Raw genomic sequence first — 18,641 nt, forward strand, 5'->3', positions numbered from 1 at the left:
GTAGGGGTATCACTTGGTGAGAAATTGAAGTTTTGGGATTTTTAGTATGTTGTGGATGGAAGCAAGATGGAGGGCACAGGGTGTCATCCTGGGTTTCTTCTTCATGCTTCTTCTTCCTTCTTCTCCATGGGTTTGGGTGGCATTTTGTGGAGGGATAGAATGTAAGAAAATAAAGATAGTGCAGAAGGCAGTCTCACACCTGAGGATTTGCAGCTGCACTGATCACCAAAGATTAGGAACAGGCCTGCCCTTCACAGGCCACAGCTGTGTCCAATAAGAAGAAGAGTGCCACAAAAGAGTGGGTGAGCTGGGTGAGGAGAGAGTTGGAGTTTGTTGGCTCTGCTGTGAAGGAGTCAGTGCTTCAAGGAGTTGCCCATGAGAAATCCCTGAGAAGGTATGGGAGTTTTGCAATAAAATGACAACAGCATTTTGTAGTTGGGCAGAAAAGTCCACATTGAAGGCTCTTTGGGATCATTATTGGGTTAAAAGGGAAAATAATCCAGGTGTCAGTTCTTAATTGGATAGTTTAGTCTTAAAAGACCTTATAACAAGTGATTGTTGGCCATTTTGTGCCTTCTAATGGAAAGGTGCCAAACTCACAGTAGTGAGACAGTTTTGCTGATAAAAAATAATAAACACCTGAGTCTGAACATGAAGCACCATCTCAAGTGCCTTCAATCCAGACCCAGAGAAACCCACAACTGGTACCCCCACACTTCTCCACCACCCAAAAACCCTCCTCAGCTGTCCCCTGTGAGTTTCCTCCTGCATGGAAAAGCCAGCTGAGCCCTTTCCCCAGTGCTGGCCACCATGGTGTCCCTCTGCTGGGTCCCTGCTGTGGCTTCAGCCCTGTGAGTCCCCTCTCAGTGTGGCTGTCACACATCCCTGCCCATGGGGGACACAGGGGACCATCAGCCATGGGGCAGTGAGTCGCTGGGCACACAAACAGCACCACAAATGCCCTGCAAGACTCCGGATTCTGGCTCTTGTCTTTGCTGTGTGAGTGACAGCCTAGCAATGCCTTCCCTGCATTGTCTCACCAAGAGACTCCTGTGTAAAACAAGCAAATCCAAGCTCTGGAGCCAGCTGTGCTGCACAGCTGGATTCCTGAGCCCCAAACAGCCTCAGGCACTCTGTATGGAGGCTGCTTGCCTCCACTCTGGGGAAATCCAGCGCAGCAATGGAAATAGGTTAGAGAAATGGCATTTAGACAGAGATCTACATTTTAGCAGGATAGATTTTCTCTACTTTGAAGGCCAGTGTAAGCTGGTTTTTTCTTCATGCCTGCAACCCAGGCCCAGTCCCCTCCCATGGGAAAGCTGGGGCAGTGAGACAGGCTTCACTAGAACAAACATTTGACCAAATCTTCCCTGAATCAGGACCATAAACCTTGGGAGAGATTACTTGACCTGGAGTCAGCAACTTTCTCCACCAGCACTAAAAATACCCCTGAATGAGCTGTGGAAATATGATAGCTCAGACATTTAGCAGCATTGCAGGCTAGACAGTGGTTTATAATGATATGGTTCTGTTCAGAGACCTGCCAGGAGGCTGTGCCCACACAGTTGGTATTTTAGTGGGCACAGGGCTCTGCCAGCCGGAAGGTGAGGGGAGAGGTGGTGTCTGCCTTTGCCTATCAGCAAAACCAGCCCCACTGCAGCACCACATTTCCCAAATCCATCAACAGCTCCTCTGAAAGGGTAAAAGAAATCTGCTGAACACAAAAGAGTGGCAGTCACCACAAGAGCTGCATGGCTTATTTTTATAGTCTCCATTATGTGTTTTCATAATTAGATATCCAGTCTATAGTGAAATAAGCTGGACCCATTAACACAAGAAAACAGAAGCAAAATAATTTTGTGATCTGATTTGTTCCGTCCTTCACCCAGGCAAGCAGCTTGAGGTGATAACCCCTGAATGCCAGGTGCTTTGGAAGAGGGAGAGCGTCCTTCCAGGCAGCAGCTTCCGTTTGTGATCTGTTCTGGCATTGATTTTCTCTCAATACACATTGGACGCTGTTTCCTTCACCAAGATGAAACACTTCTGTGGGAATGGCAGCGAGGATGCTCTGCATGGCTCCTCATCCTGCACCCCAGCTGAGCACAGCCCGTGGGGACATCCGTGAGCCCGGGGTGAGCACAGCCCATGGGGACAGCCCTGTGCAAAGGGGTGAGCACAGCACAAGGGACAGCCCTGTGCAAAGGGGTGAGCACAGCCCGTGGGGACAGCCCTGAGCACAGGGTGAGCACAGCCCATGGGGACATCCCTGTGCAAAGGGGTGAGCACAGCACAGGGGACAGCCCTGAGCAAAGGGGTGAGCACAGCCCGTGGGGACAGCCCTGAGCCCGGGGTGAGCACAGCCCGTGGGGACAGCCCTGTGCAAAGGGGTGACCACAGCACAAGGGACAGCCCTGAGCCCGGGGTGAGCACAGCCCATGGGAACAGCCCTGTGCAAAGGGGTGACCACAGCACAAGGGACAGCCCTGAGCAAAGGGGTGAGTACAGCACAGGGGACAGCCCTGAGCCCGGGGTGAGCACAGCCCATGGGAACAGCCCTGTGCAAAGGGGTGAGCACAGCCCGTGGGGACAGCCCTGAGCACAGGGTGAGCACACGGGGGCACCACCCGTAACACCGCAGGGACCGGGACACTCTCACTCATGCACACTCTTGCACACTCTTGCACACTACTCACATTCACGCACACTCTTTCACACTCACACTCTTGCATACTACTCACACTCTTGCACACTCTCGCACACTACTCACACTCATACTCACACTCTTGCACACACACGCACACTCTTACACACTACTCACACTCACACACTCACACTCTTGCACACTACTCACACTCTTGCCCACTCTTGCCCACTCCGCACACACACACACGCACACTTATGCACACTACTCACACTCATACACACTCACTCACACTCATACACACTCACTCACACTCTTGCACACTACTCACACTCACACTCTTGCACAGTACTCACACATTCTTGCATCTACTCACACTCTTGCACTCTACCGATGTTCTTGCACTCTACTCACACTCTTGCACACTACTCACACACACTCACACCCACTCACACTCTTGTCCACTTATACACACCCCGTGCACACTGTGGCAGACTTATACATGCCAGGCACACTCTGGCACACCCAGGCACACCCATGTACGCTCATGCACACCCAGGCACACTCTGGCACACCCAGGCACATTCATGTGCACTCTGACACACTCATGCACACCTGGGCACACCCATGTGCACTCACGCACACCCGGGCTTGCTCTTGCACACCCAGTTCTCCACCCTGCTAATGCCACAGCACTGAGCACTTGTTTGTGGACTGGTCCCAGGAGCTGAGGCCCCCAGGCAGGGCAGATTTGGGACCCTGGGCAACACAGGACCTGTTTGAGGATTTGGATTTAAACAACTCACAGTGAGATTAATGTCTCGTCCTTCTTCCAGATGAAAGCAAAGGCACTGGAGCACGACCTTGGCTGCCAGGAGGTGCAGGGATAAACAGATGTTGAAATGACAGGGAAAAAATGCAATTTTTCCATTTTGCCCACAAGCATCTGCTATCAGCAGGTCATCGTTTCATGTCAAATAAAAAGCAGAGGAGGCAAAGGGACTTCTGCACTACACAGCCCTTCCTCAGCATGCACAAAACATCCCCATAAACTCCAACACTGGGGCTGGGCTCCCCTTAACCAGGGAAGGGACAGAATAGGTGTCAAATATATACATATATATACATATATAGATATATTGTGACTGTGGTCACAGGAGTCTTTGGATGAGGGAAGAGACGAGAATGTTGACTCCATGTTTCAGAAGGCTTGATTTATTATTTTATGATACATATTACATTAAAACTACACTAAAAGAATAGAAGGAAACGTTTCATCTCAGAAGGCTAGCTAAGCTAAGACTAGAAAGGAATGAATAATAAAGGGTTGTGTCTCGGACAGAGAGTCCAAGCTAACTGGGCTGTGATTGGCCATTAATTATAAACATCCAAGATGGGCCAGTCACAGATGCACGTGTTACATTCCACAGCAGCAGATAATCATGTTTACATTTTGTTCCTGAGGCTTCTCAGCTTCTCAGGAAGAAAAATCCTAAGAAAAGATTTTTAATGAAAAGATGTCTGCGACTATATATAAATATATATATATATATATATATGCACTATATATATATATACTCTATATATATATATATACACACTATATATATATATATATATATATATACTCTCTCTATATATATATACACACACTATATATATATATATATATATATATATATATACATACACACCAGAGACATTTAATTTCTACCAATACACAGACATGAGGATCCAGGGAGCTCAGGACAGGTTGCTCAGTGGAACTGCCTTTACCTGCCTTCCATGTGAGGGAAGGCACAGCCCTGCCATTTTCATTGTCCCTGCACAGCCCAGTTCATCTCAGCATCATCTTCCTGCTCTGGAGCATGAGTGCTGCCCATCCCTGGCTCTGCAGTGCCCAAAGCCAAGTCCTGGCTGGGATCAGGTTTCCAGAGGCTTGTCCTGGGTTAGGCTTGATGTGCCAAGGTGAGATCTTGCTCAGCAAGAACTTTGGGAGAAAAAAGCATCCAAAAGTACTCCCCAGCCCAGCAACAGGACAAGAGCAGAGACAAGACCACTAATGAGGACCTCAGAGGGTGACCATTTACCTGGTGGGACATGAGGGACATCCTGGGGCTGAAGCACCACAGCAGGACATGGGGCTGTGCAGCTCACCCCTGCCACGCTGATGGGGACCCAAAAAATTCCTTTCTGCAAGAAGCAACAGCCAGCTGTGTACAGAAAACTGCAGGGTTTTAAACTGATAATGGACTAAATTATCCATGTGGTGCAGAGTCACTAATGGCCCTTGGGTGGGCATCCTGTGGGACAGGCAGGGGCAGCTGTCCCTCAGCCAGGGCAGCACTGGGGGCACAACTGCAATGCCAGGATTGCACACAGCGGTTCAGTTGCTCACATTAACTAATAAAAAACCACTCTGTGTTTCTGCAGATTGAAGCAAGGCCTTCTGAAGAACCACAAACCCCTTCTTTTCCACAGGCAGAATGTTTCTAAACTATTTCCTGTGAAACTCCGCAGTAAAGTCTCTTTCTAAATTACACTCATTAGTTAAATTGGGTTTCATTACCATCCTCTCCCTCAGAGCCCATTACACAAGTTGGATGCTGCATTTCAGGAATCCATTACATCCTAACAACAATATTTCCTTTGAAAAAATCATTTTTCAAAGACTTTTTGATGTTAGACTATGTCCTATTTTTGATTTTAGACTATGTCCTATTGGACCTTTTTGATATTTAGACCATGTCCTATTGGACCTTTTTGAAGGTCCAAAATGTTATCAGAGAAGGGAAGGCAAAAGCTGCCTTTGAACATCACAGTGCCCTCTGGTTCATCCAAATTAATATTTTATAAGCATAATCAACAGAAACAATAAGTTGTTATCCCCATAAACAGCTCTTTTCTACACTAATTCAGGCCCTCTTTTATGCAGTCTGCAGCATAAAATAGGAAAATTTTTAGGAAAATAAAAGTGACACAACTCAGAGGAAAAGTGTTCTGGCACAGGGGATTGCAGCTTGTCATCTCACATGGCTCATGTGGCATTTATCACCAGCAAGAAAAAAAATGAGGAAAAATAAGACATTGCTAATAGGCATCTGCAGTGCTGTGCCCCAGGGCTTATCTCCTGTAAGACATTAAACCAGAATCTTGCAAAACCTGGATATTTCCAAAACCTGACATTCAGGAAAGCAAATCACCCTCTCTCCCTCTCTGCATCTACCCATACCCATGGATTTCACTGTGTTTGGGTCTCTGTGTAAGCACATTGAGGTCTGTCAGGTTGTGCTGACTGCTGAATGGAAGAAAACAAGAAGGATCAGTTGGGTCAAAGGCCAGAACAGGCTGTGAGTTTTCACACACCTGTCTTACCAAAAGAGCATTTTTAGCATAAATTGGGGATTCACATCCCTTAGAGTATTGCCAACCACTTTAGTCATGCCTTGGTACTTGGTAAAACAGAAAGGAAACTATTATAGCTGTTTGCATCCCTTCCATAGCAGGGGAAACAACTCTCCTATTGCTAAGTGACAGACTGAGTCAAGCACTGCCTCTTCAGTGAAAACTTTATTAGATCTCAGCATGGTTACGATTTTGGAAATTGCTTTTAGAGACTTTTATGAGTTTGAGAGCTAGAATTTAATGCCATTGTCTTTTAAATTTAATCTTACTTGAATTACATTTAATTTGATTGCTCTGTGGTGCTTACTTGCTTATTCACCAGTTCACCATTTTGCTGCTTCTTGTCACAGGCTGGTGGCCTTGCTGTTGTGTTTGAAGGATGCCCTGAAGCTGGTGGGTTTCCCTGTGGCCTCTCACCACCATGCATTCACCTCCACTGCTTTGAACTGAGTGTGCAACAAGAAACTGAGAGTATTTAGCCCTCATGATGTTTATTGGAAGAATTAGGAAAAATCCACTCATTTTCTGAGGAAACATAAAATTGCTTCACTCATTCTTTTCTCCTCTTTGATCTCTCAAACAAAATTGGTAATTAACAAAATTAATTTAGGATGGTGCAATGTTATCTGTCTGGGTTTAGCTGAGCCCTGAGCATGGGAAGCAGTGCGCAAAAGTAGCTACTATTTTTTTTTTTTTTTTGCCTATGTAGTCTGTATAAACATCTTGTTTCACAATTTTACTGTCAAGTAGATTTCCCCCTCTCTATGTATGACATCTGACAAGCAGGAAAACAGTACACCAAGAGTTTCTTCTTGAGGAAAAAATCATCAGGGATCCAAATGGGAGAGCAGGGTGTGGGAAGACAGTGAGGGCTTAAATCCCCCCATGTAACAGGAGCAGCACGATTCCCCCTCTCAGCTTGCTGATCTCTGGAGCTGAAATACCAGACTCTGAAGCCAACTGCAGCCCATCATCAGCTGGTCAAGGGTTGTGGAAAAATTTTCTTGAAGAAATAATATTGATTGAATAAGCAAGAATCAGCTGAGGCATATTGATTACTACCAGCATGCTTGATTTCTTAAAAGCCTTTTACTGGACAATCAGTACAGAGAGTGTCCAGAGATGTTTCTGTGTTTAATGCAAGCACCTTTGACTTCACAAAGAATACACAATTCATAAAATAAATGAAGACTGCCTAGGGCCTGGGCTCTTTTACTTAGGGAAGGCATTAGAGATTTCCTGCACTCTTTGAGGTCAGACCTCCAGTGCCAGCATATAATTTTCCCTTCCTCTTCCCAGAGCCCAAAGGGGATGGTGCCTGCTGAGCTCTTCCCACACACAAATGTCACTCTTTTCTGCTTCTTAAAGCATTGCTGTTAAATCTCTGATCATTTTATTGTCATTTGTATTTTGCTGCTGAATGTTACAGCTTTGGCAGGCTTTGAAACCATTTCATGGGAGGAAGTTTCTCCCTGTCTCTCTGCTGTATTGAGAGGATTCTGTGTGAAGATATTTTACATCAAACCCTTTGAGTACAGTGGCCCTATAGGGAGGGAGTGAAAATCAGTGTCCTGGTGCCCATGCAAAGGGTGACTGAGGGGTTATATGTTGCAGATATCTTTTATGAAAAATCCTTTCCCTAGGATTTTTCCTCCTGAGAAGCTGAGAGGCTTCAGGAACAAAATGTAAACAATTATTATCTGCTGCTGTGGAATGCAACAGGTGCATCTGTGATTGGCCCATGTTGGTTGTTTCTAATTAATGGCCAATCACAGTCAGCTGGCTCAGACAGAGAGTCCGAGACAGAGCCTTTGTTACATTCTTTTTTTTCCTATTCTTAGCTAGCCTTCTGAGGAAATCCTTTCTTCTATTCTTTTAGTATAATTTTAATATAATATATATCATAAAATAATAAGTCAAGCCTTTTGAAACATGTAGTCAGATCCTTGCCTCTTCCCTCATCCTCGGACCCCTGTGAACACTGTCACAGTTATATTCCATGGATAGATAGATATTCCATGTCCAGAACTGTGCCTCAGGAGATCCTGTCCCAGCTGTGAGCAGGAGGCTGCACATCAGGGTCAAACCTGCAGCCCCCAGTTGTGGGGCACTGTTTGGGCACAGGCAGTCACTCCTGCAGAGTGGACACCACTGAGCCTCAAGCAGTTGTTCCACCTCAGAAATATCCATGAATGAAATCCTGGTGGTTTTCTGAGCAAGACCAGACTCAGAGTAAGGTCCAAACCGGCCTTAAAGCTGTTATTGTGTCCAGTCCATCCCTGTTCTTTTGGGTGGGGCTCTTGCAGGGGGGACAGAGGGTGGTGGGAGGGGATGGATCTCAGTGCTCAGCAGCCTGAGCCCTGCTGCAGCTCGCTCCTCTTGGATTTCACTGCTTTCTTTCAGCCAAAAGTGAAGATTTCTTTAATAAGCCAGAAATTTCACTTGTGCTTAAACATGGAAAATCACATTATTAAAGGGCTGCCTCACTACAAATTGCTTTGAATTTCTTTGGTGCTGTCATAGAGTTTGGGCTAGGTTCTGCTTTTTTAAGGCAGCTGGGGAGAAAAAAACCTGTATAAAGCTGAAACCCAAATCTTCCCTGGGGCCCATCACCAAAGCCATAAAGCAGCAGTGATGAAGTAACTCATTCCTTCTCCCCAGACTCCTGCCTCACGATTGCCTTGGCACGCTCAGGTTTCTCTTTGTCCAAGTGAGGCATTTCTTTCCATTAGTAAATCAGCTGAAGGCTTTCCTGGGACAACAAGCTCTTGTTAACAGGACAGGGCTTCTCAGGCCAAGGCTGCCAGCTTGCTACTGCGAGTGGCAAGGGCCGAAGTGCTCTGTGAGTGCTCCAGGCTCATGGGTTTCCTAGCACAGCAGCTTCTGTGGGGGCTGAGCACGTCCTGGCAGCATGTTTATTTCTTCTAACCACAGAAAGGTGTTTGCTGCACCTGTGAGAGGTGCTCAACCTGCTGTGTTTTATTCACCCTCCCCAGGAACCACTTTAATTTTGCTGTGAATGAAAAATCAGCATGTCCACATGAATATTCAGCCCCACCTGCAGAGGCAGATAGTGACCAGACATTGAAGGCAAGTCAGTACAATTGAGTTGTGAGAATTTGTTGTGAAAAAAACCTCAACACTTTCCCTTCTTCTCCTTTTTTTTTGCTTATATTCAGCAGAATTCTCCAGTTTTATCCAGACTGAACAAATATTTTAAAATTTATATCAGGAATTTGGTTGGCCTTATGAAGGAAAGACTCCCACCTACAATTCTCTTGTTTAAAATTCCATGTGCTAACACAGTTATCAGCTTATATTTAAGGAGAAGAACCCACTCAAACCCCCAGCTCTCCCTGCAAACCCTAATGAGAACTGAGATGACTTTTGTGACTAAGCAGGGCTCTGAGCCTCCATCAAGTCCAGCTTTGCCCCTCAAGAGTAACATTTCCCCCTGTCCATTAATGACCACAGCTCAGCACTTCTCCAGTGTGTCCCACAGACAGTTCCCCAAGCATTTTCAGGGATTCATTATTTAATTAGAGTTTTTTCCTCAGGGATCCTCCTACATAAAACCTCACAGTTTTAGCAGGGGCTGCCACCCAGCAGCAGAGGAGAACAAATAAATATCAGTTTCTATTTCAGGTTACAGACCAAAGTATAAGGAAATCCAGTTTTATCTTCTCAGTCCATTAAAAATTAACTGGGTCTAGAGGAAGCGAAAACACAATGTGTAGCTGACTCTGGGAGGGAAAGAGCTGGTAAAATACACAATTCTAGAAATGTTTAAGGTGAGAGGAAGGGGTCATGGGGGAAGAAACAGGCACAATTAGGCTTTTGAGTAGAGAGTTAGCAAACTCTGCCATGCAGATTTGCTTTGTTTCTGCACTGGTTCTGCACAGATCAATTCCCTTCTATCCCTTTTGTTTTATGGGTTTATATCACAAGGTCCCAGACTAACTGCCTAAAGGTGCAACCCAAATCCAAGCTATGCCCTTCCATTTCCTCAAGCCTTAAAGGACTTTTGGAGGGTTCAGCTAAAGCTTTCTCTCTCTATCAGGAGATAGAACATAGGTAGCAAAAAGATATTTTGTTTTCTTAAGTTACTACTGACACTAAAGGGGAAAAATGGGGACCTCAGAGCCTTGGTGCAAAAGAAGGGAATCAGCATTTCCCAATCTAACCCACCTGGCTGCCCTCCATTTTCATGCCTGCTTGCCACCACAGGGAAGGAAATGGTGCAACTGCAGCTCCCAGGACTGTGCAATGCAGGGGTTGTTCCATATCCTTCTGTTACTGGCTGCTCAGTGGCCAATTCATTCTTTCACAACTGCACCTACCAACTGTTAAATTAACATCCTGAAATTAAATTAAAACAAGCATCCCCCCAGCTTCTGTTCTGAGCTTCCTCATGGCCCAGGTGAGAGGTCTGCACCTGCCAGCTCACCCAGGGAAGATGGGGAAGGCACTGAGACATCCCCAGTGCATCATCCTTCACTTGAAAGCTGTTTTATTGAGAGTACATTATCACAAGTGCATCAGATACACTGCAATGGCATTTTGATATGTTTTTGAAAGACCAGAGCAAGATACAATGCTGTTAGGATCTCTTAGAGAGAAGAAATAAAAATAAATGTACACAGTTATGAGCAATTTGGAGTCAGCCCTACACTCAGGAGAGATGGGGAAAAAAAAACTGCAAAGAGCAGGGAGCTTAGAGCCATTTTACAAAGCACCAGACTGCAAAACAGGGCTCAAGGAAAACCTTCTTCAGTGTCTGTGCACCCATAACACCTCTCCTTCCTCCGCCTAGCAGCTTGGCTGCTTTACAATAAGCCTTTCCTCCACAAGACTTTGTAGAGCAGACTGAAGTGCTGCAATTCTTTCCTTGGTAAAATTTGGAGCATGTGAGTTCACAGAGTCTATAAAAATCAGTAGTTTCTCAAGGCAGGTCTGCCCCAGGCTAAAGTTATCTAATGAGGTATTTTAAACTCTCCCACTGCAAACTGAAATAAATCAGAAATAAAATCCAGTTGAGAGAGATCATTATTGCAGAAATCCCACTGGACACCTCTCAACTGGGATTGGCCAGGCATCCCCTGAAAAACAAAATCTTTATTTTTAAATGGTTTTGGTTGCAGTAGGGAAAAAGCTTCCAGCAGCCAGTGCAGAGCTAGCCAAGCTCAGAAACACTTTACAACCTCTCTGCTATGAAATCCTCACTGAAAATGCCACCCATACCACCTCCCCTGCTGACTGCTGCTGTTAAGGGGAGCTGAGAGGGTTTGCAGAGATCTCGTGTCAAATGAAGGAGAATAAGCAATGAGTGTTGTTTCTGGCAAGGATCACACAAAGCCACACATCCCATCTTTCAGTTCAGGGGTAAGCAGCACTCCCAAACCCTGAATACCCACTGAGAGCCCTTCCCAGCACATTGTGTCATTGAGCAGTCAAGCCTCCATTGTATGAAGCAAATTACAACCAAAAGCCCCATCCAAGCTGGACTGAAGGGACAGAACTTTTACATAAATATCAGTTTGGTGGTCATGAGTGTGGAAACCAGCAGCTCTTCCTGGCAGCATGGAGAAGAAAGCAGCACGGATCAAACCAGCCAAACCACTTGTCGTAACCCCAGGGAGGGCGAAAAGATTGTTTGGGGATTAAATATTGGCTGTAAAGAAAAGCTTGGAAACGCAAGTTAAAAATTTGTCTCCAACTGCTTGTTCCATGGAGGCTTTCAGGAAACACAATGTACAGATGCTTTTGCAAACCAGAAGTGGGGCAGAGACACATCTGTTTCTTCTCTGGGTAAAATCTGTGGGATTTCTAGAGGTCTCTGTAACTTGAAATATCAAATAATTTCTGTGAAAGCACCATGACTCATTTAAATTTCATATTACCTGGGATATGTCTGTAAAGAAAATCTAACGCTTTTCTGAAAGATTACCAGAGACACAAAGTACAATTAGTTTATTATTTATAGTACAATAGCTGAAACCAAGAAGGTACTGAAGGGATCACTTTAAAACCTAGAATTATTGAACTCCAGGTCAGTTTTGCCTATGCAACGTGGGTTTGCAACTGTTTTTCCAGAACTTGCAGATGTTTTAATAAGTATTACACTGTTAAAAACCCAGAGTTTCAATGAACAGACTTCATGGGTTCAAGTGAAATAATTGACAATTTCAGCTGAACCAGAAGAAAGAAATGTTTCAATGCAAAAGCATCTGTTTTCCTTTGCACAAGTGAATGTTCATTAACACCAAACACTTCCTGTGTTCTCAGTCACAAAGCTCTGGTGGGCACAAACACCCAGGGAGGAATGAGCAGCAAAGGACAAACTGGTGGCATCCACTCTGGAGCTGTGGCCATCTTTTCCCTCCAGCTCAATCCTCTGAACCACATTTGTGGTTCCTGCCGGTTTTGGCCTAAATGTGACCTTACTCCAGGAAGGGGAAGAAAAGGTGTTAAGAAACAGCTCAACCAGAATTTCCTGAAATGTGGGGTCATTTCCATTTCTTAATGTTAAGAGCCCAATTATTTTATCCATCTTTCCCAACCAGCTTTAACAACTGTCAGAGCCTGCAGACCACCACAGTGCCCAGTATGGCAACACCACCAGCCTGGAGCTGTAATACTTTGCTCCAGACAGATTGGCCAAGACAACGGACTTGTGCTTTCAAAAGCACATAAATACCTCAGGCAGCAGCTGTTCAATGTCTTTGACTGGATCAAAGAACACAGGTGACACGGCCCCAAAATGCCAGCTCTCAGTCTGGTCACTCTGGTCAGCTTGGTGTCCACTGGTGAGTTGAGATTGCTGTAATGCAGCTGGGCTTCACAGGGTTTAGGCGGGCAATAATGAATGATTGAAATTCGCTTGTACATAAAAAATGCTGAGGTTTTTTTCCCTCTAGTTTTATGAGGAATGACGATAATGTGGACAGTTATGATTATTATAAAATATGGAATTAGGTGTGCATTAAGAGACATATATTGCAGTAGTTGGAGCTTTCAAAAAGAATCATAAAATCATTAAGGTTTGAAAAGACCTCTAAGATCATCAAGTCCAACCATCAACCTAGAACCATTAGAAAGTAAAAATAATTTATTTCACAGACTGTTTTAAAACATCTTTATTTATAGCTTTGCTTTCTTTTTGGTGTATATACCTTAAATCAAGACATAAGGAAAAAATGGATCAAGTCTATAGAGCAGGTTGTAGAATGTCCTTTTACCTACAGTTTCTGAAATGGCAGACTCCTCGGAGCTCATGTCTTTCCCTTTAAACACCCTGTTTAGTACCTGAACGATTTCTGTTGCACTGGACTAAGGACATGGTTGAATTTTCCTGTTTTTCCTCTCTTCCTTGTGCAGTTTTCACCAAGCAGCTGGATGCACACCCGCCCCACCAGCAGCAGCACGGGCACTGGGCACAGATCTGCAGCGGGAACCCCACCAACCGCATCCGCGGCTGCGACAGATACGGCTGCGGCAACTTCGGCGCCGACAGGTAACACAGCTCACAGGTGACACACCTGAATGACAGGTAACACTGCTGACTGACAGGTGACACTGCTGACTGACAGGTGACACAGCTCACAGGTAACACACTTGACAGGTGACACTGCTGAGAGGTGACACACCTGACAGGTGACACTGCTGAGAGGTGACACTGCTGACTGACAGGTGGCACTGCTGACAGGTAACACTGCTGACAGGTAACACACCTGACAGGTAACACATCTGACTGACAGGTAATGCACCTGACAGGCAACAAAGCTGACAGGTAACAGAGCTGACAGGTGACATTGCTGACAGGTGACACTGCTGACAGGTAACATGGCTGATAGGTGACACACCTGACTGACAGGTAACACTGCTGACTGACAGGTAACACACCTGACAGGTGACACTGCTGAAAGGTGACACAGGTGACAGGTAACACACCTGACAGGTAACACACCCAACAGGTGACACTGCTGACAGGTAACACACCTGACTGACAGGTGACACAGCTCACAGGTAACACAACTTACAGGTAATACAGCTGATAGGTAACACAGCTGACTGACAGGTAACATGGCTGACAGGTAACACAGCTGACAGGTAACAGAGCTGATTGACAGATAACACTGCTGACAGGTGACACAGCTCACAGGTGACACAGCTCACAGGTAACACGGCTGCCTGGTCACCTTGCTTTCCTACACTAAATGTGCAGGTACCAGAAAGAATACAGCTACACAGAGCTCACACTCCAAATGAGAGAATACTGCTGTCTGCAGGACCTCTTGCTGATTTTTGGGATATTCCTTGGCAATCTTACAGTGATAACCACTGCTGACAACAGATGCAGGTGTGAAGGAGCAGGATTGTTACATGAATCACAGACAGAGTAAAGGAAATGGAAGTATTTCAAGGATTTGTGTCATTTACCCTTGTTGCTTATACTCCAGAAATTTAACCAACACTCAGAAAGCTGAGTAGATTCAATGACACAAACTAAAAATCTGTCAGCATCACTGTCTTTAAGTAAGGACCTCATACAGGTTATACTTCTCTGAAGAAATGCTTTTATATGTAGAATGACTCCCACTTTTTCTTGTCATCTCCTCTCCCCGTGCTCTAAAAGGGTTCATCTTCATTATGCAACTTTCAAATTTCTAAGTGAGAAAATGCCAGCCAAGATTCTATTTTACATGGCACACGTTTTTTGGGGATAAAATGGTACTTTTCCATAACAGTTTGAAATACCCCTTGAACTTGGGAAAGTGAAAAATAAGCTCAAATTTTAAATTTCATCTCACTCTGAAGGTCAGAGTAATGTGAACAATTTACAACAACAACAATAACAACAACAAAAAGGTGCTTCAAACCTGCTACTTCTGTTCAATTTCATTGCAGGTAAAAAATCTTTGTTAGAGAAGCTCCAGCTATCATCCTGCATTAAGTGACCAACTGATACATAACATTAACCTAGAGAGATGTCCCTAATTCTGTATTTCTGCCTGCAGGCACAGTGGCAAAGGGAAGCATGCGGGTGTGGATGTCATCTGCTCTGATGGAGCCACGGTGTACGCTCCCTTCAGCGGGCAGCTCTCGGGACCCATCCGCTTCTTCCACAATGGAAATGCCATTGATGATGGAGTCCAAATCAGGGGATCAGGCAAGTAATTGACAGCACGGTGTGCTGTGAGATGTGCACAAGTAATCACTTCATTTACTTGAGCAAGGTCCCTGTGGTTCTTCAATTCAAGCACAGTGTTGATTAATCTTACATCCTCTCCAGTATGCTGAAATACTGGAAGACAGCACCAGCAGGATGTAGTCCTTTCCTATGCTTTTCTTGGAGAGGAGGGAAGAAAGGAGTTGAAAAACAGGTAGCAGGAAAATAACAACCCCAAATCAAAAAATAGGAAACAGTAAAAATAAAGCACCGGAAACATATCCTCAGTTTTGCTGAGAGGATGTTTTCCTGTCTCTATTTTCCAACACCCTTTTTTCCTTTTTGCCCTGGCAAATATAGTAATTTTGAGTTCACCATTGTTGGTACCTCGACTACATTTCTGCTTCATGCTAACAGTCTCCAGTGAGAGGCTGGCAGGGAATGCTGCTGGCTCACCCCAGGAGAAGATGCAGCTGGTGTTTCCTGACCCTGCTTCCTCTCCCTCTCTCCCAGGTTACTGTGTGAAGCTCGTCTGCATTCACCCCATCCGGTACCACGGCCAGATCCGCAGAGGGCAACAGCTGGGGAAAATGCTGCCCATGCAAAAAGTATATCCTGGCATTATTTCTCACATCCACGTTGAGAACTGCGACCGCTCTGATCCTACTCATCTGCTTACACCTGGTAAAAAATCCCGTAACAACAGAAAATACAGATTTGTACTCCATGACCTGTGATATTCTTTTTGAAATTTTGCATTTAATGCATTTTCTTCTACGAAATAATCCTAATCTAGAAATATTACCATCCAGTTTAGGTCTACATGCCATTTACATTTCCTAAAGGATTACAAATTTTATGGAGAAAAATCCAATTAGAAGCACGGGATGTAATGTCAGCATGTTCTTACCTAACTGTAAATCAAACATAGTAGTTGCAAGCATGCAAGTGATAAAACAATCTAGGAGTTAACTTTGACGTGCTGTGTTCTGTGTTTCAAAGATGTTCCACCACTGCCACAACGGGCCCAGGATGGGCGCTGGGCTGCAGTGTGTGCTGGGAACCCTACCAACGAGATAAGAGGCTGTGATAAGTATGGCTGCGGATACTATGGAGCTCCAAGGTAATATAGTAATTGGAGAACGTGGGGTTTTGTTGTACTTCCACTGAAGTAAGAGTTAAATATTTTGTGTAGGTCACAAAAAAATTACAGCTTTGAAGGCTTGGGTTGGACTTGAGAATCTTTTAGGCTGCCCACATTGTTCATGACACTTCTCTGCTTGGAGCTTTTTATCAGACTAAGCCATGCCTGACTTGACCTAGTGTTGGGAACACTCCTGACTCAAGTGGAGGGTTGGACTTGATGTCCTTCACACAGCCACACTTTCTGTGACTCGATGGTCTTTCAGACTCTATTTATTAGACTCTGTGGTCTAGTATTTTTATTAGACTCTATGGTCTTTATTTAAAGACCTGGAAGAAAGGCATTTTTCTCCAACTCTAACAGGGCATTCAACCATTACATGCCACTACCTCACCTACACCTTTGCAGATCCTTCAGTCAGTTTGCTGACACTGCTTTGCCCTAACAGCCCATTTCCAGATCTCCCCACGTGCTGCCCAACCTCTCTCTAGCTCTGGGCCTGAGCAGAGGTTTCTGTAAAGATGTGTTTGCTTGCAGACGCGATGGCAAAGGGAAGCACCGGGCTGTGGATGTCATCTGTGCTGACGGGGCCACCGTGTACGCTCCCTTCTCCGGCCAGCTCTCTGGGCCTGTGAAATTCTTCCACAATGGAAACGCCATTGATGATGGAGTCCAAATCAGGGGACCAGGTACAGCTATCTGTCATTTAACATTTGTTTTGAGCTCATATAGGATGTGTTACCTTGCAGTTAGCCACGTAGTTCACCATGTTTTCTTCTATCCACTTACATTCAGAACTTTTTGCTCCTGCTACAATGCAAGTAATTGAGTTCTGCAGAATGTCTTCAAGCTTTTCCCTTTCCTACAGCACAAATTTCCATCTTCTCCTTGTTTTCCCTCTTCTACCAAGTCAATGACTCCAACCACTACCTAATTTTTATGACCACAGTATTGCTGCTATTTCAGTATTTCCACTATTGCTATCTCAGTGCAAAGGACAGGACAGACATTGTTAATATTTCTGAAATATAGTACAGAAGCACAAATGCTTCTCAGTCATCTGAGGTTTTCCCTCTTGTTTTTTCACCAGAGTTCTGTGTAAAACTACTCTGTATCCATCCCATAAGATACAGTGGTCAAATTTCCAAGGGACAAGTCCTTGGGAGAATGTTGCCAATGCAAAGAGTATTTCCTGGGATCACATCTCATATTCACGTTGAGAACTGCGACCACTCGGATCCTACAAGCAACCTTGAAAGGGGGAAAGGGCAAAGAGAATGAAATGGAAACACAGTAAATTCCAAATAAATCCATCTGAGCATCCAAAAGTTGTTTTTCTTCTCATGCACTACAGTTTATATTATCACCTACTCAATACTTTGAGCCTTACACAAGCAGTGTCTGTTGGATGGCATCAGAGACTCACAAAACAAAAAAAGACTTGAGTTTTTCTTGGAATTTGCATTTACCAGAGAATCGGGAAATTAGCAATGACTAGCTCTAAGCTTTCTCAAAGTCTGAACAATCAGCTAAAATGCAGAGTGCTCACTCCCTCCTGTGGCAGAGAAGGCACATTCTTGCCAGCTTCTCTCCCGAGCACCAGCTGGCTTCACTTGTTCAGATCAGGGAGAACAAATGCTCTAAAAAATCCCAACATTCATCAGTGCAGGCCTATTTAACTGGAAGCTTGGAGCTGGAACAAGCTGACATTAAACAGCCACATCTGATCACATTAAAGGTCTTTTCCAGCCTCAGTGATTCTGATTCGTGGCTTCACAGAAACTGCCTTTGTGACAGGGACTGAGAGAGGGACAATATCCAAAGCAGTTTTTTAAGAGTTTCCCCCTGAACTGTAACTTTGCCACCGGTGTTTATAAATACACCAACACTGTTCTGCTGGCTAGAGGGAGGACTCCAGGACTTCCCAATGACTCACAAGCCTTGTTCACACTCCATTTTGTGGTGTGCATGTCAAAATCCAGGTTTCAGGCACAAAGGTGAAATGACAATGACTAATTTGCTATGCTCCAGTCTCTCCCAAGGCTTGTCACATACATTGCTTCTAGCAGGAGAGAACCCCAAGAGGACACAGTGCAACAGATGGATGAGTCTACTATCAGTGCATGGGTTAAACCACTTTATTACATTTCCATTTGAAGCAAACCACACATCTTGAACCAAATACTGTTTGGAAATATTTCAGTTTTGTGTTTAAATTATAATCCCCTGGATTATGGAAGTGCTCAACTCACAGCTTCTACCAACCAGAGTCAGAGTGATGC

At 44.8% G+C, this 18,641-nt stretch overlaps 1 protein-coding gene across 1 annotated transcript; it reads left to right on the forward strand.

Moving 5' to 3' along the window:
• The first annotated feature begins 12,806 nt into the window (after positions 1-12,806).
• Positions 12,807-17,640, forward strand: LECT2 (leukocyte cell derived chemotaxin 2). The gene is made up of 7 exons (XM_054288184.1): positions 12,807-12,852; positions 13,424-13,559; positions 15,064-15,215; positions 15,729-15,899; positions 16,218-16,338; positions 16,897-17,048; positions 17,450-17,640. The coding sequence occupies exons 1-7, from the start codon at positions 12,807-12,809 to the stop codon at positions 17,638-17,640; spliced, it is 969 nt and encodes a 322-aa protein (XP_054144159.1).
• The last annotated feature ends 1,001 nt before the right edge of the window (positions 17,641-18,641 follow it).

This window comes from Melozone crissalis, unplaced genomic scaffold, assembly GCF_028551555.1.
Source record: "Melozone crissalis strain CALT ecotype California unplaced genomic scaffold, PUWL_Pcris_2 ptg000061l_1, whole genome shotgun sequence".
NCBI classification, from domain to species: domain Eukaryota; kingdom Metazoa; phylum Chordata; class Aves; order Passeriformes; family Passerellidae; genus Melozone; species Melozone crissalis.

What these genes read in the sequence shown, in the direction of transcription:
- LECT2 (XM_054288184.1), top strand. Translation starts at nt 12,807, where the DNA reads ATGCCAGCTCTCAGTCTGGTCACTCTGGTCAGCTTGGTGTCCACTG. An exon ending in GGTCAGCTTGGTGTCCACTG is followed by an intron (nt 12,853 to 13,423) that starts GTGAGTTGAGAT and finishes TTCCTTGTGCAG; the next exon opens with TTTTCACCAAGCAGCTGGAT. An exon ending in AGTCCAAATCAGGGGACCAG is followed by an intron (nt 17,049 to 17,449) that starts GTACAGCTATCT and finishes TTTTTTCACCAG; the next exon opens with AGTTCTGTGTAAAACTACTC.